Source organism: Acanthopagrus latus, chromosome 8, assembly GCF_904848185.1.
Source record: "Acanthopagrus latus isolate v.2019 chromosome 8, fAcaLat1.1, whole genome shotgun sequence".
Lineage (NCBI taxonomy): Eukaryota > Metazoa > Chordata > Actinopteri > Spariformes > Sparidae > Acanthopagrus > Acanthopagrus latus.
The window spans coordinates 14,215,745-14,240,585 of record NC_051046.1 but is presented as its reverse complement, the minus strand read 5'-3'; the positions used below and the strand labels follow the sequence as shown (position 1 = coordinate 14,240,585).

Genomic DNA, 24,841 nt, shown 5'->3' with positions numbered 1-24,841 from the left:
ATATTTGTTTTTTTGTTGAACTGTGTTCTAATTTAGTGTTATGTACTGTACTTTTCCAATATATGTCCCACCCTAAAGGTAATACAGGATTCATCATAAATGTGTGCATCACTGCTTGGGTATCAAACAAAAATATTTTGATGTTCACCCTAGTTACTGTTGCGTAGAGGAAAAATACTTACCTTTCTTCTCATTGGTACAACATGTCGCTTCTGGGAAGCGTAGTTCATGAAACGTCAAACCCTGAGCACTGCGCAGTTTGTTTGTTTCTGTGCTGAACTCAAACTCCCATGATGCAACTCGAGACAACTGTGTGCGCAGTTGTTGGCAGATCCACAGAGACGCCAGTAGCTTTGCCGAGGGACATTGAATGACTTTGTACCCGTGTGTGGCAGGGTAAAGAAAGTTGCCGGGATCGGGATATCGTATCGGAGCTCATGGAGGCCCTCATACCCGTCATAAACAAACTGCAAGATGTGTTTAACACGGTGGGCGCAGACATTATTCAGCTGCCGCAGATAGTTGTTGTGGGAACTCAGGTGAGTAACGTCACATTGCTGTAAGGCTAGCAAGTTAGTTAGCATGCGCAAACTTATTGTTGTGGCTTACATCTGATATCAGACTCTGTTTTCTTTCAGTTTCGTGCAGGTATGATAGACAAAACAATAGGCAAGACGTTACATAAGCTTTGCTTTTTATGAAAATATACGTTGACCAGTTTAGTAAGAAGCGATAAGTTAGCACTAGCTGCATGAAATGTAACTTGTCAGCTGAACCTAGCAATGTTTTGGCTGGCTTGCAATAAGATCAAATTTGTTTTCTTTAACTTGATTTGAATTTGATTCCGAACACGAACTTAGTCACACTACCAAGCACATGCCCATATGGAAATACATTCTGAAGAACACTGTGTCTAAAAATAACCTCCATTCTCACACACAATAGAACCCACATTCAGGTCCAGGTTTATTAGTTACACCTAGCTAACACTAATGCTATCAAATACAACTGAACAGCCTTCAGAAAGGGCACACTGTTAATGTTACACCTGTTTTACAGAGGTTTAAAATATTATTAATCATGTAGTCTACCTTACTTTAAATAAATGGGGTGTAATGAATGTATAAATGGTACAATTCATCAGCATACCAAACTACAAATGACCATAGAGTTGAATTAACACTTCTTTTTCTCTAATACAGTTTTATTCGTCTGCCTAACTACCTTGTGTATCAGATGCTAATTGGTTTAAACTGGCAGGTTTGGTTCAATGTGTTTACTTTCACTGCGGTCAGCTTATAGGATGTCACCGTCTCAGACTTTTTGGCCGGCATCTGAGGGTGTTGCATGCAAGCCAGAGGACGTTTTTTAAATGCCTGATTTGTATGTTTGTCCTTGTCAGTGCCCCACAAGATGTTCAGTTAAGGAAAGCTGGAACCGAGACCTGATGTCAAGTATTAATAACTGTCAGTAGGGCTTCAACTAAAGTTTATTTTTAATTTCAATTCTTTTGCTTATGAATTGAATAATTCTTTGGTTTGTAAATTGTCTGAGATTTCTTTTGACTGTCAAAAAATGAGTAAAGAACCTGGAAAATATTCACGTTTAAGAAAGTGGAATCAGATATAGTGTTGTTCTCAAATTTGATCTAACCAACAGTCAATTATCAAATTGATTGGTGATTAATTTAATAGCATACAGCTAATTGATTAATCGTTTTAGTGCTATCTGTCAGGGCTATAAGTCGGCTGACCTTTATCTGTCTGGAAACAGAATTAGGTTTACTGCTACAGAGAAAGTAACAGATACCATTTTTAGCCCTTGTCTCCTATTGAGGCGAATCCGCACCAGTCCATTAAAGAGGAATCTGCTTGCCAAGTGACGTATTTCACTTCACCTGATCTCATTAGCGATTACTCTACCACACGTCAGTAAGCCAGATACGCCTTCCTGTTGGCACCCCCAGTGCTTGTATGAATGAGTACACAAAATGAAGCAGCCATAAGATTTGTGTTCAACCGTTGCATGGCGTTCAAAATTAGACTCTGGCTTCTCTGGTTGAAATGCAGTTAAGGTTTCTGAGTTCCTGAAATGCTTCATTGGCCCTGGAAAAGTTCCTACAGAGATAACCAGCTAATTGCTTTGTCGTGACATACTGAAAAGCAGTGTCAAACCTCAGTACAGTGTGTTTTGTCTTTATCTGCACAATGGGATGACTGACTTCTGTGGACAATGAGTCGTTCATACTTCAGTCTCCTTAGTTGTCACTATGTTTATGATGCTGTTATTGTTGTTTTCTACAGAGCAGTGGGAAGAGTTCTGTTTTAGAGAGTCTGGTTGGCAGGGACATCCTGCCACGTGGCACTGGCGTCGTCACACGCCGACCGCTCATCCTACAGCTAGTGCACATCGACCCAGAGGACCGCAGGAAATCCAATGAAGAGAATGGTAATGTCACTGTCACCTCTGTTACTTCTGTATGTCCTGAGTTATTACATATGAAATCTTTTACTTTACATATAACTATTTGATTTTAAGTATTTTTAGATATTTAAACAATATACTTTTTATATATTATAGCCCAATCTTTACTGATTTCGATGTTTTGGAGTTTACTGACAGCTGGAGCTCTCTGATAGACAAACTATGTGAAGATGATATTGTTTGTCAAATCATTTCTGTACTGCAGTTTCTCGTTATTCATCAGCCACATTTAGACTATTATGATAAACCTGCAATAAGCTGATATCAGCGAACCCTGGCCAATAGAGCCAAAATGTCGAATGTCAACCATCAATCCATTTGGAGTTAATCCAAATACAAACAGGAATTTCAGGATAAGTTGTTTCACATGAATCAGCTGCTCCCGAGTTAATCTATTATGGTTACACTGTATGATCCCTGTTTTTAAATTACTCACCTCAGGCTTGTTGTCTCATTGCTACTACTACCTTTTCTATCTTTTTTTTCTCTTTCTGCTGGTTTTACTGACTTAAGTTAAGTGTACAGAGACTGTCCGGGTGATGTACACTTTACATGAACTAAAGCTAAACTCAAAGCTGAAACATACGAAGAGCCCAAGAATAAGAGTGTTTTTTTTTCTTTTTTATATTTGTCACAACATCTCATAATGACTAATCCCTGACCAGATGGTTCACATATATTAAATTGATATAAGCTTGAACACCGAACTGGATGGCAAAACAGAAAAACAACTATTAATCAGTCTAGCTCTAATATCCATTTGCACCTGAAAGTTTGGTTGAACCTGTATCAGGGAGCAGACCAGTTACTGCACTTACACAGAGAAGTTTGTTAAGTTAATGTATGGGATGTAGCAATCAGAGCATGAGTCAGAGAGGGTTGCTGGAGAGAGTCGTTTAAGTTCAGTAATCTGACTCCGGGGTTATATTTCACCTTCACTTGCCGACAGCTTAGAGGTTTAAAAGACTTAATTGGTGATTTTAAATAGTCACTTTCTCTAGTTATGATACTGATAATAATTCTTTATTTAGCTATGGAATGTTTTATATTACAAAAGGAATAGGAGTCTGACTAAGAACAAGCACTGATACCACGCTCTTCTCAGAAAATGAACAGGGTGGGAACATGTGCCAAGATCCTGTCTCTATTACGAGCTGGCCTCTGCTGATGGCCTCAGAGTGACTCTGCATTGCTGCAGAGTGTCGTGCAGGAGCTGCAGATAGGCAGGCTAACCCTTTTGTCTCCTGTCATCTCTCCTTAACCACAGTATCCAAGAAAAATGGACGCCTTAACAGAGGTCTCCCTTTCCTTGTTCTTTTACCTCATTGTGTTTACACATTACATAATGTCCCTGTTTCTTTTGCCCAGTCTTCCCCATCCTGCCTTGTGTTTGTTTAGCTTTTCCAAAGCTGCCAAATCACATGGCTGCTCTTTATGTGGCTCAAGCCCTCCCCTCCATTTAGGCTGGTCTCTGTCAGTTGGCATTAGACAAAGAAAATTAGCAGATTCTTGTCGAAAAACAATCAATTTGTGATTAGTTTTACGATTAAAAGTCATTAGTTCACCGAATGATTACAGGTTCCTCAAAGCTAACCTGAAATTTTGTCAAACACCAGCTTCCTCTAAAATGACTAACAGACTCCACCCATAACCCCCTTCTTGTCACACTGTTGATATTTGCTGCTGAAATATTAACATTGTTTTCTAAAGTAATCTCTGCTGCCCTGCTTGTTTTGCTTAAAGCTTGTTTCTGTTTTCATGACTGTTGTGTGAAAGCAATAGCTGTTCCACTGAGGTTTTTTTTACCCTTCAGCTGTGGATCTTTGCGCTGAGGATTTTTTCCACCCCATCTTTGACAACAGAGCAATCCTCCCATGAGACATAGTGATAGTAATAATAGTAACACAGATCTAAAGGCTGCATCTGTCACATCAGTAACTGAAACATCTGTCCTTGACTTTGTATCTCTGCAGGCATCGAAGGAGAGGAATGGGGCAAGTTCCTACACACTAAAAACAAGGTAGAATTTACACCCCCTTGTTTTCCCAGTCTTCTTTGCCAGAAATTAATATTACTGTACTGTACTGATCATTAAGCCTTGTTGTGTATCCGGTGTTAATTACACTGATATTTATGGATTAGCTGCTGGTTTGGATGTTAAAAACATGTATGCACACACTCTCTCAGCATGCTGAAGGGTAAAAGTCATCTAAGGTTTGAATTTGCTTTTGGAGCTCCACATAGTTTCTCATGTTTGAACAATGACTACCTCTCTGATATCTTTACATCATAAAAACATATCTTTTTTTAATCACTGTGTGTTGTTGTATGCTTGCATGTTTCTGTTTGTTGCTAACATATCGGGGTCATTACCTTTCATTGTTAAATTTTTGTTTCAGATCTACACAGACTTTGAGGAGATCAGGCAAGAAATCGAAGCTGAAACTGAAAGAATGTCTGGCAACAACAAGGTATGCTAATCGTCAGCAGTTGCCAAACAAGAAACGATATTGGTGGATGAACTAGATGATCTTCAAATGTCTGAGTCACTTTGAAGCAGCTGAGGGTTTGTTTTTTTTCTCTCTAGGGTATCAGTGATGAACCCATTCACCTGAAAATCTTTTCACCGCACGTTGTTAACCTCACACTAGTGGATCTTCCTGGCATTACAAAGGTGGGAAGCTGTTCCCTTTTTATTCCCCATCTCCCACCCTGTGTGATCTCTGAACTCAAAATGATCCTGCGCATGAATTTCATAGTTTGACCTCATTGTGTGTACAAACAGGTACCAGTGGGAGACCAGCCCAAAGACATCGAGATCCAGATCAGAGAGTTGATATTTAAGTACATCTCCAACCCAAACTCCATCATCCTTGCTGTGACTGCAGCCAATACAGACATGGCGACCTCAGAGGCTTTGAAAGTGGCCCGCGAGGTAGACATTGATGGTAAATGACCTTGTTTACTTTTAATGAGTCATCACTGTGTGACCATGTCTTTCCCTCATCATGCACTCTTCCTGCCTCAGTGGTGGTTTTTGTCGCCAGATGTTTGTTTCTGTTTGTTCAGGCAGGAGGACGCTAGCAGTGGTTACCAAGCTGGATTTGATGGATGCCGGTACAGATGCAATGGATGTACTGATGGGAAGGGTCATTCCTGTCAAACTGGGCATTATTGGAGTAGTTAACAGGTAACACTTCACTTAATCTTAAGAGATTAGGAAGGAAGGGAAAGAGAAGGGAAGAAACAAAGGAACACTATTGCCATGTATTGTTTTTATTGTTTTGTGGAAAAGTCAAAAACAGTTTTCCACAACATGGACACAAGTGCACAGGGTATGAAAATGGATTACTTTCCACCAGATTCTTATGCACATTACCTAGAATATTGCATTCATTTTAGATTTTGTGTTAGAATAGCTAAATTATTGTCACATGGATGAGTGACGGTCTTAAAAGAGACCCTAAAAGCCACGTCAAAGACCAGTTAACACAATCATTTTTTTTGTTTGTGCATTTTCTTAGGAGTCAGTTGGATATCAATCAAAAGAAGTTGGTGGCAGATGCGGTCCGTGATGAATACGCCTTCCTACAAAAGAAGTACCCCTCTCTTGCAAACAGAAATGGAACCAAATATCTGGCGAGAACATTGAACAGGTATGTAGCAGGAATACTGTGCAATACGGTTTTGTTTTTAAATATTCATTTTGTCACTGTTTTCTAAATTCAAGAAAATATTTGTTTAAGTCCGTTATTGATCATGTGACGTTTACTCCTACAAGTCTCCCTTTTTGTTTTCCAATCTGACTGTGATCTGTTTTCTGAAATCTTGTTTTAGGTTACTGATGCACCACATCAGAGACTGTCTTCCTGAGCTGAAGACGAGGATCAACGTGCTGGCAGCGCAGTACCAGTCTTTACTCAACAGTTACGGTGAACCTGTCGATGACAAGAGCTCAACGTTGCTGCAGCTCATCACCAAGTTTGCTGCAGAGTACTGTCGCACCATAGAGGGCACGGCCAAGTACATTGAGACAGCTGAACTGTGAGTGACACAACTGTCTAAACTGCATGTACCTTCATACACTACTAAGAGGTGCTAGCAACTTGTGTTCAACCAGATTCTGCCTGTATGTTTAATGCACTTTACTTTATTCTTCTGTCCAGATGTGGTGGAGCCAGAATCTGTTATATTTTTCATGAAACGTTTGGTCGCACGTTGGAGTCAGTTGATCCTCTGGGCGGTCTGACAACCATCGATGTGCTCACAGCAATCAGAAATGCAACGGTGGGTCCCTGCTGCCTTTTCAGTTTGTAAGCTCAGTTTTAAATGGCAACTTTTTTCAGGTTTGAGGTTTATTTTGTTTTCCACAGGGCCCGAGGCCTGCATTATTTGTGCCTGAGGTTTCTTTTGAGTTGCTGGTGAAGCGGCAGGTCAAACGTCTGGAGGAGCCCAGTCTGCGCTGCGTGGAGCTGGTTCACGAGGAGATGCAGAGGATTATCCAGCACTGCAGCAACTACAGCACACAGGTGAGGACAGCACAGAGGTACATCATGCAGTAAAAAGACAAAACTGCAGTGCACAATCCTAAAAACAATTATTCTGTTTCTATGTAGGAATTGCTGAGGTTTCCAAAGCTCCATGATGCCATAGTAGAAGTGGTCACCTCATTACTCAGAAAAAGGCTCCCCGTCACCAATGAAATGGTCAGCACATGCTCATAATAGATACCACCAAGCATTTTAACAGGAAGTTTATTCACACTCTCATCTGATTACTCAGTGTTTTGAATTTCTGTACAGGTTCACAACCTGGTTGCCATTGAGCTGGCCTACATCAACACCAAACACCCTGACTTTGCTGATGCCTGCGGCCTCATGAACAATAACATAGAAGTGAGTGATGCCTAAAAGTGTTTTTTAATAAGAATCTCTGGCTTGTAATTGCATGATTAAAGTAATTAAGTTAACAAAACGGTGTAATTTGAAACACAGACAACAGTTTGTTCATTTCCTCTTCCTGGATTTGACAGAGATGCAAACTTTCTTTTTATAGGAGCAGAGACGCAGCAGAATGAGAGACCTCCCTGCTGCTGTCCCCAGAGACAAGGTACAGTCACATCCATGAGATTCACTACCCATCTCTTTTTCTGGGACTTTCACTAAATACTAAAAAAAATCAAAATGCTTCTATATCAAGTTTAACACAATCATGCTAAAGCTCATGCACACTTCCTGTCAGTTTTCTTTACACTCTCTTCTCCCTGATGATGTCTCTGTCTAGTCCCTTAAAAGCCCAGGTGGGCATTCTCTCTCCCCCACTGAGCCTCCTGAGGGCGAGTTCACCAAGGTGTGTCTCGTCTAGTCACTGCCTGCCCACTTCTGCATTCTGCCCATCCACAAACCCTTACTGTGTTACTGAAGCGGTTGAAGGGGCAGTTTTTTCCCCTCATCACCGATCAGACTATTGACTTCCACTCTCTATTGTTCATGTAACCCTGCATGCTGGTTACTCTGACAGAAGAATTGACTGATTTGGCTTGTACGCCATCATTTATAAATCTAGAAAGACTGAACTAGCTTTGGTAGCGGTTGGTAATATGGACACAATCTGGGATCATAGTTCATTTAACTTTATAACAACTTTTGTGTTGTGATGAAACTGTTAGCACAATCTCTACCAGTTGAGAAATCTCTTGATCGTGTGCCCCAACCCTGAACCATATAACTTGTCAGTATTTTCCACAAGACTTCTCGCTCGTTCTGGTTGAACTTCTTTGGAATGAAGTCAAAGAAGGCCCGTGGCATGTTATTTGAATGCATATTGGAAACTAACATTTATAATTTTTTTTAGAGCCTGACCGATATATTGGTTGGTCAATATTATCGTTAGATATTGGCCTTTTTACAGATATATTGGTATAGTTTGGTATGTTGCACAGTATGAACCGATATGATAACTTTATTCATAAACTGAATTAAATGCCTTTAAGTTAAATTGCATAATATCCTGCTGAGTATCAGCTTATTTATCTATTTGGGAATTTTTTATTTTGTAATATCAGCATCAGCCACAAAATAGCGACTCAGTCGGGCTTTAATATATATATATTTTTCAACTAATGCGTAAAATGTCTTTGTGTGTGTTTTATTAACCTTGTTGATTTAACCTCTGTTCCTGACACTGTGTGCATGTGACACATTTCTATTGGAGATGATATCAAGGCTCTGAAGTTTGTTACTCTCTGTGAAGTACACTGTTTAAATCGATTGTACTGGAGCATGACTGATGATTTCCAAAGTTCAAATTTCAGCGCAGCTTTGCAAAGCACTTTGTTTAGTGAGACAGTTTTACAGCTAAACTATATGGTTGGTCCATTACTGGAACGAGAATATTAGAACACTTCCTTGTGATATTAAGTAATGATTAATTAAACGTAACATTAATGAATATCCCTCTCTAATCACATGTGAGATTGACATAAACATCGAGCTTGAATTGATAAAATTAAGAGGCCACTGTGGCACTCGGACTAAGCTATACCAAAAGGTAACATATTGCACAATGACATCTATATTTAATGTAGCACTTCTGAACACAGTTTACAGATTTATTAACATGCAGGCTTCTTGTATTTGGAGTGCACACATGAGACTATGAAACTAAAACTGTTATGATGTGTAGTGTTGGTGTGTCGACGCCAGTCATTAAGGGCTGCTATAGGTTTTAAGAGCCACCAGATGTCGCTACATTTCTTAGTTTGAAGTCTTCATCTGGCCATCCCTAATTTCTGTAGGGATACTGTGGAAATTAGGGATACTGTACATATCCTAACTCCCCGTCCTTACTGTAGGCAGCAGCTGGTGGATCTCAGAGCGGCTCCGTCAGTGAGCAGGTAGATGGAGGGACGGGGAACTGGAGGGGCATGTTGAAGAGGGGAGAGGACAGTACTGGAGACAGAGCTGTGTCCCAGTCCCCCTTCCCTTCGAGCCCACAGAGGGGTCACGCTGTCAACCTGCTAGATGTGGTGAGTACTCTGTAGTTATTATATACGTTAATCCTCACTGGCCCATTTTGATAGTTGGCTGTTACACATAGCACTTTGCTAAATGATGTTAAGACTCTCTGTATATTAGTTTAAAGAGAACAGAGTCAGATCAGTCAAAAACAACTTTCGCTGCAATATATAAGCCGATATCATAAAGAGAAAACATGATAAAGTCTTTAGGTAAAGTTGCTGGGGTAACCATGTTTGAGTTCTGATTTTTTTTCGGGTTATAGCATAGAGAATTGACTTTTTAATTAACAAAAACATTTGTTACCTTTTCATTGCCAGCCTGTTCCAGTGTCCAGGAAGCTCTCTGCGCGGGAGCAGAGGGACTGTGAGGTCATTGAAAGACTCATCAAGTCGTACTTTCTCATCGTTCGGAAAAACATCCAGGACAGGTACACAATTTCCACCTCACTGTGCCGTGTTTGAGATTTTCGCAAGTTCCTATTTTGAGCTTGTTGTCTTCTTTTGTCCTCTTTCCTCCGTTTTCCCCCTCCGTTGTTGTTTGGCCTCAGCGTACCAAAGGCAGTGATGCACTTCCTAGTTAACCATGTGAAGGACTGCCTGCAGAGCGAGCTGGTGGGTCAGTTATACAAGACGGCCCTGCTGAGCGACCTGCTGACAGAGTCCGAGGACATGGCTCAGAGACGCACCGAGGCTGCTGACATGCTAAAGGTAACTGATCTATGAAGTGTCACTGTGGATTTTAAAAAACAAGATCCAATGTCAATCACACACTGTTCAATAAAGCATTCACTTCACTTGATTTACTAGAGACTGAACATTTTGATCATGGACTTCAGTCTTTAAGAAATGTACTTAAATGGGAATGTCTGTTTTATTCAAGTATACAGATGACTTGAATCAAGAAAAAATGCCATGGACACTTATTTAAGTTTAGGAACGAGAAGACATTTAGATGAGGGATACCACGATTATTAACTTTAATTGTATGATTGTATATGTATTATCAAAGTTTAATAATGTCAAAAAAACACTAAGGCTGAGGGAAGTTGTTGTGACAACGTGTAAATTTGCTAACCTGAACTTGTCGCTGCACAGCATTTTGAACTGATGTATCGTTTTGTTTTTGTTCTGCCTGCAGTCTGTTACTTGTTCCAGCAATTACCTATATTTTTTAACCACAGCTAATAGTGAAATAGGTTAATGGCTGCATCCCTAGTTGAGACATTGAGGGATTTTTCAGCTTTAAGACAATGTAGAGGAGCTGCATCTCAATAACAAGAATATGCTTCTAAAGTTAGACACTCAGTGAATATGTGCTATTTGATGTTGTAAGAATATAACCCAAAATGTACCCAAAAAGAGTGTGCTTTGAGTATAATTGTAACGGATTTGTTGAATTTACAAGTTTTTCTGAATCTCTCTGATGCAGGCGTTGCAGAAGGCCGGCCAGGTGATAGCAGAGATCAGAGAAACCCACATGTGGTGAGGGCGGCCTCTCTTCAGCAGGGTCTCTTCATCCCACATGGACTCTCATCCTGTTTAGACCACCAAACCCCTGCTGACTCTCCTGGCAGCTTAGACTGCAGAGACGAACAACCTAAAAATGCACTGGTGTGGATATGTGTATATCGAAACATAGTTTTAATGTACAGTAAGGACTTATATTTAACGAGGGGCAGCACATATCAGAACCCTGACCATCAGCATCACATATGCTCCTGCCCTAGATTATATTTTTCCTATGTGATTAAAATGACCTATAGATAACGTTACACATCACCACTATGTGGATCCTTGCTGAAGAATGTCTGTTGTGAATGTAGATTTGAATTAAAGCTAGATACAACAAAGCCACGCTCTGACATGTAGATATTCTCTTTATCATGTCAGGTCTTTTAGTAGATGTTGACATAAAGTGTCTCCTGCTGACTGACCCAAAGAAATGCGCTTAGGTATTCTGGTAACACTTTTGAATTAGGGTACACATATGAACCATTAACTAGTTTGTAATTGTGTACCCTAACATAAAGTTTTACTGATATTTTTATTGGGGAAATAATACTCCGTCATTTTTACTCACCATTCAGTTTTCCTGTTAATAAAAGCATTGCTTTTATGTAGACGTGGACTCTACATCAGACCCCTGTTTGTCTCTTTGTTTATGCCTTTTTTCAACAAGATGGCTTACAAATGTATAGATCTTTCTATATGTTCAAAGAGCTGTTACTGAAGGATTCTGGCTGCTTGAGCCTTTGTATAAATGTTTTATGTATTGTATGCAGGACTTAAATGCATAATGGCCATTAGGGGTCTCTCAATCATAACAACACAGAAGACATAAGAAGGGTGGGATCATGGGAGTTGTAGCCTTTGTTATTAAACAGCCACCAGTGAAGATGAAAATCTATCTGATGTGTTTAATTCATTCACACCATGTTAAGTCACAGTCAACAACTTTCTTCGTCACTCTGACTCTTTAGGATAATGTAAGTACACAACTCAACAAAGTGTGTAACAGAGGTTGAATCATTGTTTGACATTTTAATGCAGAAATCTTACATATTATATCTTTAATTACACAGAAACAGACATCTTGCATGGTTTGCAGAGAGGCAGCAGAGAGGATGTAATGACACATTGATTGTTTTGATATCATGGTAATTGACATGTAACCCAACACAACAGAACAATGAAAACACACATGATAGACCCGTGGGCCAATCAGTGCCTCGTCCCAGTCTTGCTGCTGTTTTACCTCAGCCGGCCAGCCATCTTGCCTTTGCCGCGACCTTTGGCACTGAAAGAGAGTAGGAAGAGAGCACAGCAGATAGTGAGTTTACCACAAGTGGAGGTCATTTGTTCGAAGCAAAACGATAAATAAACTGAAAATTGTGGGGGGGTTTTAGCCGCTTTTTGGTGTTATGATGGTACACAAAAGGCGTAACACTTCTGGAGTTTTCAGCATACTCTGGAGCAGCTTTTCTGACAACATAAATTTAGCTTGAATCAAAATTGTAATATGACAGTGCAGGATTTGGGTCCTTTATGTCAAATAAAAGAACAGTTTCTTTCCATTTAAATTTTGAAACTACGCTGTGCTAGATGACAGACATGAATTCACACTTAACATTTAGATTAAGTGACAGTTCTAGTGATTCAGGTGGGTGGAGAATGATTAGCCTCAGAGACAGTACTCTGATCTTGTGTGAGAAACTGAGAAATTATTTGGAATAGATTGGTCTGAGAAGTCTCAGAATTTCAGTGTATTTGTACAACATATAAAAAGGATATTAAAAAATAGGGGTTTGTGTGTTTACCTCTGGTGGTCCTGGACTCGGGCAAGAAGTTGGTTGATCTGAAAGGACAGATAAACCTTTCTGAGCATAAAGAACAAAACTAATACTTGATGTGTCCAGTAGAGGCTGCTAAACATCCCCTGTATGCTAGAAAATCCTCCAAATACTGGACATGCTGCACAGTATTAACCTATTTAGCTCTGTATACAGTTTGACCTTTACTTTGTGATCTGATGCAGTTTATCATTTGGTCTGCCTCATGTGGATGTAAATCCTAAAGTAATATATGTGATCCTTTGAAATAAATAAAAGAACATTAAATGGTGGAACATCATTATTGTGGAGCTTCCAGCTGCACGTTGGATGACTTACATCGTACTTCTGTCTTTTGAGTTTCTCACTGAGGTCAAACTTCTCAGCCTCCAGTCCCATCAGCCACTGCCACAGCTCGCTCGCCTTCTCCCTACGCACGGAACAACCAGAGGTCATGATGAAATCTTTGAGACAAGCGGTCACAATCGACGCGAAAGCCTTGAAAAAGCGTTCTCATACTTGAGTTTTTCCTCGTTCAGGTGATCAATATTTAGAGCCTTCCTGCGGTCGGCCAAGATCTTCTTCTTCTTCTCCCTCTCGGTCTGTTTCTTGCCTCCTTTTCTGCTCTCGCTCTGTGTTGGTCAGAAACATAAGATGCAAATAGAAAGTAGCAGAATTTGAATGCGTCTGAAGCCGTCAGGTACATATTTTACATTCCTCCTTTTGAAAAACTGACTGAAAAACTGAATGGAAAGAAAGGTAAAATATCATGACTACTGTAGACGATAAATTCACTTCTCTCGACCCTAACTTAACCTCTTTAAGGGCACAGGGAGTGTGATGAGTTTCAAATACTTCATTTCCATCCTCTGTATGCTTTGATTCATAACACACTAAAAGCTATAAAGGGTTGAATGACCTTTTGTCCAGCACTGTACTGCTGGGTCATGTTTGAGAGGGCCTTCTTCTTCTTGGCATCGTCATCGAACTTCTTGCGCTGCTCCTCCTGCTCCTTCCGTTCCTTCTCCTCCTGTATGCAGCACAAGTCAGTCATTTAGAAGAGAAACTGACGTCTTCACGTTGTTGGTATGAAGTGAGGAGTTAATGCACACTGAGACCATACCGCAAGTCTGGCCTGCCTCTCTTTCTCTCTCTCTGCCCGGACCCTCTGTTGCTCTGCCCTCTCAGCGCGACGTTTCTCCTGTAGAAGAGACGCACAGAGTCGTGGTGATTTTCCAGACAGAAACAAACACGACTCCTCTTCGAATAGACGCACTCACGATTCGGTTGACGAGGGCGATGAGCTCCTCTTCCTCTTTCTTCCTCTGGATGAAGTGAGCTTCAATCAGAGACTGCAGCTCAGACAGATCCTTCTCCTGACGCTTCCTGTGGATGTCCTGCCATCAGAAAACCAAATCAGGGTCAGATACTCCTAGAATTCAGCTTTTGTTTGCCAAATATGAGCCAAAGGATCATTAAGGGAGGTCAACTCACATCAAAATCCACTTTTTCCCCATCAGGGATCTTTGGCGCAGAGATATTTGTCATAAACCTGTGAGAGTGAACAGTTTGTTATTGTAAAATTTGTGTTTTGTTGTGTTTAAAACTGCTTAACTGAAGAAGAGCTGAGACACTCACTTCGGCTTGGGCTTTGACTCGTCTGGGGCAATGAGAAGAGAAGAGTCGCCATCATGAATGAATGAGTGGGAAGTGAAATGAAAAAGAAGAAAAGGAAAAACATTAAAGGCTTCCCCCCGTTGCCTCTGCTGATGATCATGAACATAAATGATTAGTCAAACATTTGGAAATTATATATTTCATTATATGACTAGGTTCAGTGTGTGAGCATATGGGCTGATGGAGTTTTCTCACCTCCATCCCTTCAGAAGAACAGCAGTGATGAAAAACAGAATAAAAGTAATTAAAAATTAAATAATTCATAGGGAAAATAAATCATCAAATGAAAATGCTAAAGGCTTAAAATGGAAATACATACTGAACTTCCTCGTCCAAGACTTCTTCGGTGTCAGACATTTTGTTATGGATGAGCTCTGCAAAATGGATCCCTATTTTTAGACCGGCAAATATATCTGATCATTAAACAGCATAGCAGAGCATGAGATGGCAACAGTTCAATGAGTTTACAATGAGTGTCGGCACAGACCGAAATATCTGTGGCAGTAGTGGAAAAAGTATTGTTGACTGGAGTAATATTAGCAACATGACAATAAGCTACTCTTAGCTTAGTTGAAGTGATATATATATTTGCAATACGTATTTCCCTCTGGGCTGCAGAGAAGATGTCTAAGGTTACATAAAATGCAAAATACAAATTTGATCTTCAGTACAGTGTTTGAGTTTCTTCCACCTCGGGTTATTACTCTACAAATATTTAATACATTTTGTGCCAGAGCCACTATAATTATCTGTTTAATGTCTGACATGAAAGACATGCTGAGAAGCACAAAATGGAAATAATCCAGAAAAATACATCACACTTGAAGTGTATAAGAGAATGGATAGCTTCTGTCCATCTAGGGTTGCTACTCCACTAATATTGAGTGCATTTTAAGTCAAAGCAGAGTATGTTTAATGTAATTGCATGCATTATGTATGCATTAACAGCAGTATGATGCAGCTCAGTCACATTTATTGAGAGCTGTGGAGAACTTTTTGGAAACGGGGATTTAAAGATATTTGCGCCAAACACAATTCAAATATGAAAATAACTCTTTTCATCAGGTATCAGGAAAGACTTTTTCAGGCAGCAGTTAATCTCTAAATTTATGACTAACAAAGGCTTTAATTTACCGCAGCAGCACTGACATGAGAGAGTCCTTACCTGTGAGCCAGACAGAGGGAGCTCAGAGACGAGCGACAGACTTCAGCTCCTTGAAATTCACCAACAGGTTGAGCATCAAGGATACATAGTCCAGCCCTTCTTACTCATGTGACCACACTACCCTATGGCTGATCGGTCTATTGTTAGACAGCTGGACCTCTGTCTCTCACACACACACACACTCACACTTATAAACACACACACACACACACACACACACACACACACACACACACACACACACACACACACACACACACACACACACACACACATTCTGCAGGTACATTCCTGCTGTGGTAAAAATGTCATAGATCCATTCAAGCTTTCACCACCCGCTCATATTTCAACACTCCATACTTTCACCACCAGTTAAGAAGGACATGAAGCGACATTTCCTCCCAGTTGCTAAAAAATAAAAACAACAGAATGCTTTTTTTTTTTTTTTGCTTCTTTTTTTTTATTGCTGGAGCAACAGCAAACAATAATTTCAAACATTCAAACAGAGCGATGCACTATAACAATACTGAAAGCCTAAAAAACGCATGTTGGTGGGACTCAGCTCACTGACAGGAACACCAGGGTACAATTTAATTACAGGCATCGCTAAAACAGAGTGCATATAAACCCTTATTTCTACCGCGAGGCGAGCAAACTACAAAGCGAGTGGCGTGTAAATTGATGATAGATAAGCAAGACTGCTACCTGCTTCATTTGGTCACTGAATAGCTGTTGCGCGTGTATTGCATAGACTTTCTTGGTGCTTGTAGTACACGATGATGTGATTTTTCAACTGCCAAGGGTCAAAAAGGTAACAACAACAACAACAACAGATGTTGTTGATGGAAAAATTGATCCGCCTGCAGGCTGTATTACATAACAGCTGAAACTGCCACTGGTATTATCTTCTGGCTCGAGGTGGTGGATTTCTGCAGACCACTTTATAATGAGGAAGCCTTTACAAGTGATTTAAAAACTGTATAACTAATGGGAATCATTTTCTAACAAGTCTGCATTTATAAAAGCTAATAAGTCATTAATAAAGCATAGTTTTTTTATAATAATACATCCACATTGCAGTTTTAAATGTTGATAAGTTGATGCAAAACTTTCCTTAGAGGTAAGTGGTCAAGCAGTCTGATTAAAAGGCACCAAAAAAACCCTTTAAACTGGTTCTGAAATTGTCTCAGTATAATAGTGATGGCTCAATATCAACTACAAACAAGACTGAAACAAAGTTATTCTGCAGGTGTTTACTTCAAATCTTCGCTGATGGTGGCATTTAATGAAAGGTTAGAAGATCACCAAAGACATTATGATTCCTCCCCAGGGGAATCATTTCATTTAAAACCACGCGAACATTAGACGAAAGGTCAGTGGAACACTCAGTAAGGGGCTTCAGGCTTTGGGAATTGTTAATGTCTTTCCAAAGGCTTGTCTAAATCCACCCAGTTTAGACAGGCGACTTTAGAGATACTTGTGGTAAGGTCTTCTTAAATGACTCAATTATGTGCAGGTTAAACACCCAACATCATAGCAGTACACTTAAACAATCCTAAAGAGAGCCGTGAGTTCAACAATGCTCAGCCTCGTTTATCACATTGAGTCAAAACAGTGACTATCATTCCTAAAAGCAGTGAGTTTGTATGAGTGTGACACAAATGACATGAATACACTACAGGAAGAGCAGGCAAGTCAGCGTGGCTAGAAAAGCAGTATAACATTTAACCATCTGGACAGCCATCGTCTGTAAAGCCTTTAACATGTGATACTGTGTCCTGAAAACCCTTACTAGGTCTGACATATTCAGGGATTTGGGGACAGCGCAAAAGTTACTCATCCTGGTCCCTCGTCGTCTCCTCATTCGGGTGTGAGCTTCATGCGTGAAATACAGGTATGTTGACAGGAAATGGATGCACGTACAGTAGCAGAGCCTTGTGTTTGGTCAGGTAAGGCTTGATTTAAATAGGGAGGTCAACGGTTAGGGTCTTGCGCCTGCTAATGGAGAGAGAGAGACAGGCATTAAAGATCTAGTAGACAACGTATCTGTCATTTAAGACTTCATGCTTTAAAGTTTATTAGGTGTGAAACGAGTATTGGTCTCAAGGCTGTTAATCAAAGCTTTCACAATCCATACATCTTCGTGCGCATTCTGTGTGTTTGTACAATCAGAGTCAGCTCCCTGCGGTCGCTTCTCTGTGTGATTGAAAGCTGTAGCTTTGTCGTCTGCCCTTTACTTCATTCCTCGGCGTCTATTTCTGATTAAGAAGCAGGGAGGCTGCAAACGAGGGCCGCTATTTAGGGTCGAAGCTGACACTCGACAAACACTTTTCCATTCCTATTGTTCATGCTTTGGCTCAAGACTCGGGCGCTCGATGTCAGAAGATATGTGTCATTTGAGCACGAGGAGGAAAGACAGCTTTACTACACTCTCATCAGTGAGTGTTTAATGTGTTTTTGCAGGATTAACACACATTTAAACCATCCCTTCAGACATGTTGGGTCTTTATCATCAGCACTGAGTGAGTAAGCCCGGCGATCGAGCCCGGTTTGCTGCTTAAATGGTTAGTAATCCTCCTCAGCAGTCGGTTGTAATGTGACAATCAAGCAGCTGCACTCTGGTATGCCTAACAGCTCGCCGACACCCTGCTTGGCATTGGACAGCCAAGGTGGCACTGGGTGAACAGTGCACAGCAAAGACACGACAGCCATCCCAGGAGTCTGGAAGGTTCTTTATACTGGGAAACAAGGTCAGGGTGAGGGCTTTTTTTAAATATAGACCATAGTGCAACAGAGCTGAAACCATGCCCAAAAATCTCAGCAGATTTGATTTACAGCGAGTAGCTAGTCTGGCACAAAGGAAGGCGGGTGAGTTGTGGTGGTTACGAGTCCACAGTGGCGGCTATAAATCATCTAGACCTGACCCCCCCCAACCCCCCCACACTTGCCCAGTAAATGTTTTGAAGGACGGACACACTTCTAAACTCTGCCTCCCCCAGGACCGATCGAACAAGTAGTATGTACACATTTACAGTCAGAAGTGGAGGAAGTACTCAGGTCATTTAATAGACTAAAATAAGAAAGACTCTAACAGAAAGATATTGTTATGAGCATAGGCTTATTTGGAGGAAGGATACCAATCTCATCACTGTCCATTCAATATGAGGAGGGAGCCAGTAGTCTCCTAGCTTAGCTTAGCAATAGTTAACAATGCATTGTTTTTGTTTTTTTTACACAACTTTACAGGTAGTGGAAGGTGGATTTGATAACCAGGATGTCATGGTTTAGATGACTGGTTTGTTCATTTCCTTTTCTTTTTTTTTATATCTTCATGGGTCATGTTTTATTTCCCACTTCCTGTCTTTGACTGTTTTCCCACTGTTTTTCTGTTTGCTTTTTGGGTCCCTTGTGTCAAGTGTAACACACGGAAAAGTGCCCAGGCTAGTTTGTTTTACTTTGTTTCCACTCTTAATATACTGGAATTTGTGTTTCTTTAAAATGGCAAGATAAGGTTTTTTTTTTGTTTGTTTGTTTTTTTTTTTACATCATTGTTAATTTCTCAGGGAATAATGCATGGATCTTGATATTTGGTTAAGGTTGGATCGGTAAAAACAAAATTGCCAAGTACAAAACCTACTGGATTGTTCTTCAGTAAAAGTACTAGTTATGTTTAAGCACTATTTACAGTGACTCAATAAACTTACCATTAGTGGCAAACTTGCCCCTCCCTCCGAACGCCACCTGGAAACAAGATTACATAAAATAGGTAAGTCAAAGAAAGGAAAAAGAAAAAATGTCATATTGTATACTACCTAATAATCATGTCATATATTTCAAATAATTTATCTAATTATTTTGGGATTCATTTTGAGTTTTGGGGTATGTGGACCACAAGATGAATAGCCTTTGCTCCATTGAATCTAATGGGGATGATACATTTCATCTGTGTATAGCCTATATCTTAGACCAAGAGAGGTGGGAGTGAGAGTAATGAACTGACATATCTTATAAAACATGCAAGAAAAATGCACTCATACCCTTAAGGAAGGATGTACCCACAGTTATAAGATAGCTATTTTCTCTCTCTCTCTCTCTCTCTCTCTCTCTCTCTCTCTCTCTCTCTCTCTCTCTCTCTCTCTCATGAACAAATCCTATATCTATTAACAGATCTTTAAAAAGCACCCCTGGGCTTAGAAAGTCACAGCATTCAAATGTAGCCACATGCACTCAGCCATAGTATCCTCACTGTAATGCAGCTACTGTCATGGCATGAAAATCATGTGCAAGGTGAAGCCAAAACGTCCTGGACCACAATATAGATCACATTCATATATGAAAATGATACAGCTTCAAAATAAAAAACCACATCAGTGCCAAATAGTAGCCTGCTATTTATGTACCCAAAGTCAGTGTGGGAACTAACGATGGCATATGCATTATGTATAGTGTATATTACAGTCTATGTGTCAGAGGGTGGAGGGAGGCTAAAAACACAATCCACAGCAATGACAGTCATCTTCTACAACACAATCTGTGATTTCAGTTCAGGCAACTCAGAGAAGGTTTCATTCAATTTTAAAAAACATGAAGTTGTTTATTTGTTCTATGGCTCATCCGTTGTACTAAGAGAAAAAATTGGTACATTTAGTTTACCATTAAAAACTATATTTGCATAAAGACCAAGAAAGCACCAAGTGTTAAAATAGTTACAAGAATGGTGTCATCTGCATATTGGCGAACACTATTTTCATGATCTGTTGAGTTGCTGTCTGTTTAAATGTAACTTTAATTTAATAAGATAATTATATTTTTATTTTTTTCAACAAGAAATCTCACACTGAAAGAATGAAATGTAACAAATCTGAAATGTTAATAAAATTAAAAGCAACTCCTTTGTTCCCCCTACATATTTAGACTACCCTCCCTTCAGCAAAAAGAAATTAACATAAAGACCATCTTTTCTCTGCCTCACCTACCTTAAGAATCTCTGTACAGTCCCTAGCTAAATGCCGGTGAACACATTTTGATTAAATTCCATTTCTTGCCCTCTGAATTGACTGAACTTAGAAACAAACAAGACCAACAGTGTTGCCATATTGAACAGTTTTTAATGAACTGAAATCAGTAATCAGCTAATGTGTGTCAAGTTGTGCCAACTGATCTCACTGTACTGTCAATCTTATCCTTATTTTATACTTGGATGAGATGAAGGAGAGATTTATGAAATATCGGCAAATTTTGGGGTAGCTTAAATCATCACTACCCACTAAAAAACATTTTTTCTTGCCCAATTAAAGAAAAGTAGCCTGAATGGCAGGAAACTGGCCAAACCGGCAACACTGCCCCCAATCATATGTGTGTTGAAACAGCATGAAACCAGTGTAAACATCTCAAATTTCAATCACATGCATTGAGGGGCTGTTGCCGCAGATCTGCAAATTACCTCTTTCACCTGTCTATTTGGTCGACTGAATGAAACAAAGAACAGGAACATGTCACCATAAATCATTTAAATCATTAAAATGTCCCCTAACATTAGAGGTGTGTGTGTGTTACCTTGGCAGGTGTAGAGACCTTCTTGGTTTCCCACATGCCACGCTTGTTACCAATGTCACCTGGTTTCACATCCTGTAACAAATAACAACAACAACCATTAGGTTTAGAAAAAGTCATTTTTTACTTAAGCATAAATACCTAAAACAGAGTAGACATACTCTGCTACAAGTTAAATACCTGCGTTCAAAATAATAGTAAATATTTTACTTGAGTGAAGGTAGAAAAGTATTAGCAGCAATGTTGCAGCTGGTAAAGGTGGAATTACTTTACATGTACCTTATCAAAACTGAAACATTAGATCATTTGGACCTCAAACAATTATGACAATTACATTATCAAGTGAGAAGCAAGTGATGATATCTGCCATGGTTCTGACATTTCGTTCTAGTTTTAATTTGGGGAGTTTTATTGTCACTTTGCATTTTGCACTATGTTTCCCTTCTATGTGCTTTTCCCTCCACACCTACCCTGCATCAGCTGTATTTTCCCCAGCCAATCAGCTCTTCTCCTGTTCTCCTGTCACTTCACCTTATTCAGTTCACCTTAGTTTCTCCACCTATCTCTACACCTGCTCCTCATTTCCTTGTCAGTTTAGTCAGTATTTAGGGCCAGTTTTCAGTTCAGTCCTTGCTGTGTTGATGGCTTCTGGTGTTTCTCTCGCCTTTACCAAAGTAACATTTTAAGACAATATCTTAACTTTTTGGTACTTTTAACAACACTGGATACTTACAGTGCTTAATTACTTTCAACTATTTGTACTTATCATGCTTCTTATTATCATTATTAGTCGTATTTATAGTGAAATGTGTGCAAAATGGTACCTTTACCAGTTGGAAGATAAGACAAAGAACAGCAGGAAAACCTTGAGAGAGGAAAGCTGAGAAAAGGAGTAGAAGAGGCACGAAAAGGAGGAAACAAATTAGACAGCTCAGTGAACATACAGAAGAAACATTCATTAGACTGCTGTACAGCTGGACCCCATCAGGGGGAGGTGTTGCAGCACAAGTCAAGTGTGAGGCAAAGCTGCTGCTCTGGCCAAGACGCTTGACACTAAAGATATCTCGGTCGTAAATTTCCCATTAGAACAATGTCACACGTCATCCAGCAATGTTACTGCACGAGGACATAGTGTGATGTCTCCAGAAGACCTGGTAGGATGAGCAGCTGTTGTCCTACTTTAAGAAAAGGACACAGTGTCTCACAAGCACCCGCTTACGATGCCAGCTCATTTATCTGCACCATAGGATATTATATGAAGAAAACCGTTCCGTGTCTACCTACGTGTTGGTTACAGTTGTCAGTGTGTTGAGGATAATAATATCTCTTTGAGTGACAAATGTGAAAGGACGTGACCTTTCATACTTGCCTGAAGGACTCTTTAAACATGGAGTCACAGTGAGATTGATATAGTTCATTGGCTCGAAGTGAGTCAAACATGTACAAAACAAAAAAATGAGACAACTGTTTTTAAAGCACTATACAGTTTATGAGGTGCGATATAAGCTAGAAATACCTACGGGGGCCAAAGTGATTGATGTATAGATGGGGAGACACTCTGGCATTCAGCCACCTGTCGCTCAGTGCTGCTGCTGTTGGCAAAAATGGGAGTAAAATTCTTCATCTGTTCTGTGATTTCCCAGTAGTTAAGGCTGAAATACATACAAAACTTAAAGAATAACACCGGTGGTTTGAGTGCTTTGTTAGCCGATGTTGTTTGGTAAACTGTCCATGTGGTGTCACTAGACCCCAGACAGCAACTCTGTCCCAGTCCTGGAGCTCAGATAAATGGCTGTAGCCAACAAAAGACTGGCATGTGGATGTGCAAATGAGCACATTAGCGTGGACAGAATATCAAGGGATTACTCTATTGAAGTGACACTGGTGTCTAATTTACAATAGTGTGTATGTGTGTGGTCAAGACAGGGGTTTATCAGTCCTTACTGCTGGCTTTGCTGTTGCTGGTGATGCTGCTGCTGCCGGTTCAGGTGCAGGTGCTGCTGCTGTCTTCTCCGCCTCCGCAGGCTTCGCCATCCAACTGTTCACACGTCCAGACACGCCTCCTTTGATGCCAGCCAAATCCTGACAAAAGAGGCATCTCAAACAATAAATCACATATCAGCAGATCACCCTGTCCTCCCCTCCTCCTCCTCCTCTTTCTCTTCCCCTCACCTTGCTGGCTGGGGATGGACTTTCAGAGGAGCCACCGACGTTGCCTTTCTCCCACATGCTCTTGATACTGCGAGTGCCTCCTGTAGGAATATCTGCCATTGGAGACTTGGGAGATTTGGCTTCTTTGTTTCCCTGCAGAGATACAGGATGGATTTATGGATTTACTATTTTTACATTGGCAAACGTGAAAAAACAGGTGGAAACCGCGCTGTAATGCCTGAGGATCAGTGCTGGAAAGTAATTAAGTACTTCTAATGAGTTTTTCCATTTTACAGGACATTTCAATTTACCTCTGTTTAGCCTGTAAAGGTATAACATCACAAATAAATTTATATTTGGAAAGTTTGACAGTGTGAGTGGGAGTCTGCTTGCAACTTTTGGTCCCTCTAATACACACCTGGCTCATGATGTAGAACTATGTTTTATCTGTTTTTGTCAGCTTTATACTTCATTGACACAGTGTACTTTGTAGGCAAATGTTTAAATTTTTCCAGTTTTACTAAATATACATGCCTTGTTAAAGATTAAACCAGTTGTTTTTCAAACTTTTTGGGCTTGCAACCCTGTAGAATAAAAGTTTTGTTTTGTCAAGTTGAGTTAAGATTTGCTAGTTCAAAGACAGTTATCCTCTAAATTTCTAAACTTCTCAGATGATGCGATTTAAATACTTGTTCTTTTCAAAAAAAGAAAAGGGGTAAAAAGAAAAGAATGTTTTTTTTTTTTTGACATGGCTGTTTTTGTTCATTCCAGTTGAAAAGGTAAAATGCTACTTACACACTGATGCATCAACAGGCAAATGATGTAATGCAATATTTTAGCTACAGGGATCTTTGTGGCTAAAAAGTAAGCTGCATGTAACATGAGTGATATAACTCACTGGCTTCATTACACTGTGGGTAATGTAGGCACCCAGTTTGGATTAATGTGGAGGTGGAATAAAAAAAAAAGATTTATCTGGTTCTGCTGTATCGATTTGGTAATTTATTTTTATGCTGTTTTTAACTTTTAACAGGGTAATAGGAGTGAAATGTAGATCGGTGGACTGCATTTCAAAACCTGATGCCTACACTACCCACAATGCAACCCAGTGTGACTGAGTGACTGAGTTTGTCAGATTACATGTAGAATCCTCTGGAGCCACAAATGGTTTTACCCAACTGTTTCACATATGCAGTAGTATATAGGTGTCGAGTCTCACCTGGATGGCTGAGGCATACTGGTCCATTCTGTTGCCTATCTTGGAGACAATTGGAGTGTGAGACACTCTGGATGGGGTGCTGTGTGGATGAGCAACACATGGAACCTTAGTGTTTTATTTTGCTTTATTTAATTTTTTACTGTAAAATAAGTTTTGTGGCTCACCTTTTCTGGGCTGATTTGTTCAAGAATTCTGCCTTCTCTCCGATCTGTAAAAGAGAAAGACATGTCTGAGGTTATAAACCA

At 40.0% G+C, this 24,841-nt stretch overlaps 3 protein-coding genes across 4 annotated transcripts in view; 1 reads left to right on the top strand and 2 right to left on the bottom strand.

Annotated features, from left to right (window-relative positions):
* Positions 1 to 279: 279 nt before the first annotated feature.
* On the top strand, positions 280 to 11,643 carry dnm1l (dynamin 1-like). Its single transcript, XM_037107489.1, has 18 exons — positions 280 to 539; positions 2,304 to 2,448; positions 4,458 to 4,504; positions 4,884 to 4,955; positions 5,072 to 5,158; positions 5,270 to 5,432; positions 5,554 to 5,674; positions 6,009 to 6,140; positions 6,322 to 6,528; positions 6,651 to 6,771; positions 6,858 to 7,013; positions 7,101 to 7,190; positions 7,287 to 7,379; positions 7,540 to 7,593; positions 9,338 to 9,511; positions 9,821 to 9,930; positions 10,051 to 10,210; positions 10,932 to 11,643. Exons 1-18 carry the CDS (start codon positions 438 to 440, stop codon positions 10,986 to 10,988), a joined length of 2,091 nt encoding a protein of 696 aa, XP_036963384.1. The 5' UTR covers positions 280 to 437; the 3' UTR covers positions 10,989 to 11,643.
* Positions 11,644 to 12,028: 385 nt separating this feature from the next.
* tnnt2d (troponin T2d, cardiac) lies at positions 12,029 to 15,773 on the bottom strand. 2 transcript variants are annotated; one of them, XM_037107490.1, is made up of 12 exons: positions 15,674 to 15,773; positions 14,828 to 14,882; positions 14,704 to 14,711; positions 14,470 to 14,491; positions 14,326 to 14,383; positions 14,112 to 14,228; positions 13,955 to 14,032; positions 13,751 to 13,861; positions 13,351 to 13,463; positions 13,171 to 13,261; positions 12,820 to 12,857; positions 12,029 to 12,299 (listed from the first exon to the last, which is right to left on the bottom strand). In XM_037107490.1, exons 2-12 carry the CDS (start codon positions 14,863 to 14,865, stop codon positions 12,254 to 12,256), a joined length of 720 nt encoding a protein of 239 aa, XP_036963385.1. In that variant the 5' UTR covers positions 14,866 to 14,882; positions 15,674 to 15,773; the 3' UTR covers positions 12,029 to 12,253. The 2 variants fall into 2 exon arrangements, with proteins under 2 accessions (XP_036963385.1, XP_036963387.1); XM_037107492.1 differs by having other exon boundaries at positions 14,828 to 14,897; positions 15,674 to 15,749.
* A 333-nt stretch (positions 15,774 to 16,106) lies between these two features.
* cald1b (caldesmon 1b) overlaps positions 16,107 to 24,841 on the bottom strand; it is a 28,997-nt gene continuing 20,262 nt past the window's right edge. The window contains exons 12-18 of the mRNA XM_037106691.1: positions 24,761 to 24,804; positions 24,597 to 24,675; positions 23,399 to 23,530; positions 23,171 to 23,308; positions 21,230 to 21,301; positions 19,378 to 19,414; positions 16,107 to 17,671 (exon numbers count right to left, since the gene is read on the bottom strand). Of these exons, the coding sequence (XP_036962586.1) occupies positions 17,655 to 17,671; positions 19,378 to 19,414; positions 21,230 to 21,301; positions 23,171 to 23,308; positions 23,399 to 23,530; positions 24,597 to 24,675; positions 24,761 to 24,804 (519 nt within the window). The 3' untranslated portion in view covers positions 16,107 to 17,654. The remainder of the gene's footprint in view (positions 17,672 to 19,377; positions 19,415 to 21,229; positions 21,302 to 23,170; positions 23,309 to 23,398; positions 23,531 to 24,596; positions 24,676 to 24,760; positions 24,805 to 24,841) is intronic.

What these genes read in the sequence shown, in the direction of transcription:
- dnm1l (XM_037107489.1), top strand. Translation starts at nt 438, where the DNA reads ATGGAGGCCCTCATACCCGTCATAAACAAACTGCAAGATGTGTTTAAC. An exon ending in CAGCAATCAGAAATGCAACG is followed by an intron (nt 6,772 to 6,857) that starts GTGGGTCCCTGC and finishes TGTTTTCCACAG; the next exon opens with GGCCCGAGGCCTGCATTATT. An exon ending in GCAGCAACTACAGCACACAG is followed by an intron (nt 7,014 to 7,100) that starts GTGAGGACAGCA and finishes GTTTCTATGTAG; the next exon opens with GAATTGCTGAGGTTTCCAAA.
- tnnt2d (XM_037107490.1), bottom strand. Translation starts at nt 14,865, where the DNA reads ATGTCTGACACCGAAGAAGTCTTGGACGAGGAAGTTCA. An exon ending in GGGAAAAAGTGGATTTTGAT is followed by an intron (nt 14,229 to 14,325) that starts GTGAGTTGACCT and finishes TTCTGATGGCAG; the next exon opens with GACATCCACAGGAAGCGTCA. An exon ending in CGAGTCCAGGACCACCAGAG is followed by an intron (nt 12,300 to 12,819) that starts GTAAACACACAA and finishes ACTCTCTTTCAG; the next exon opens with TGCCAAAGGTCGCGGCAAAG.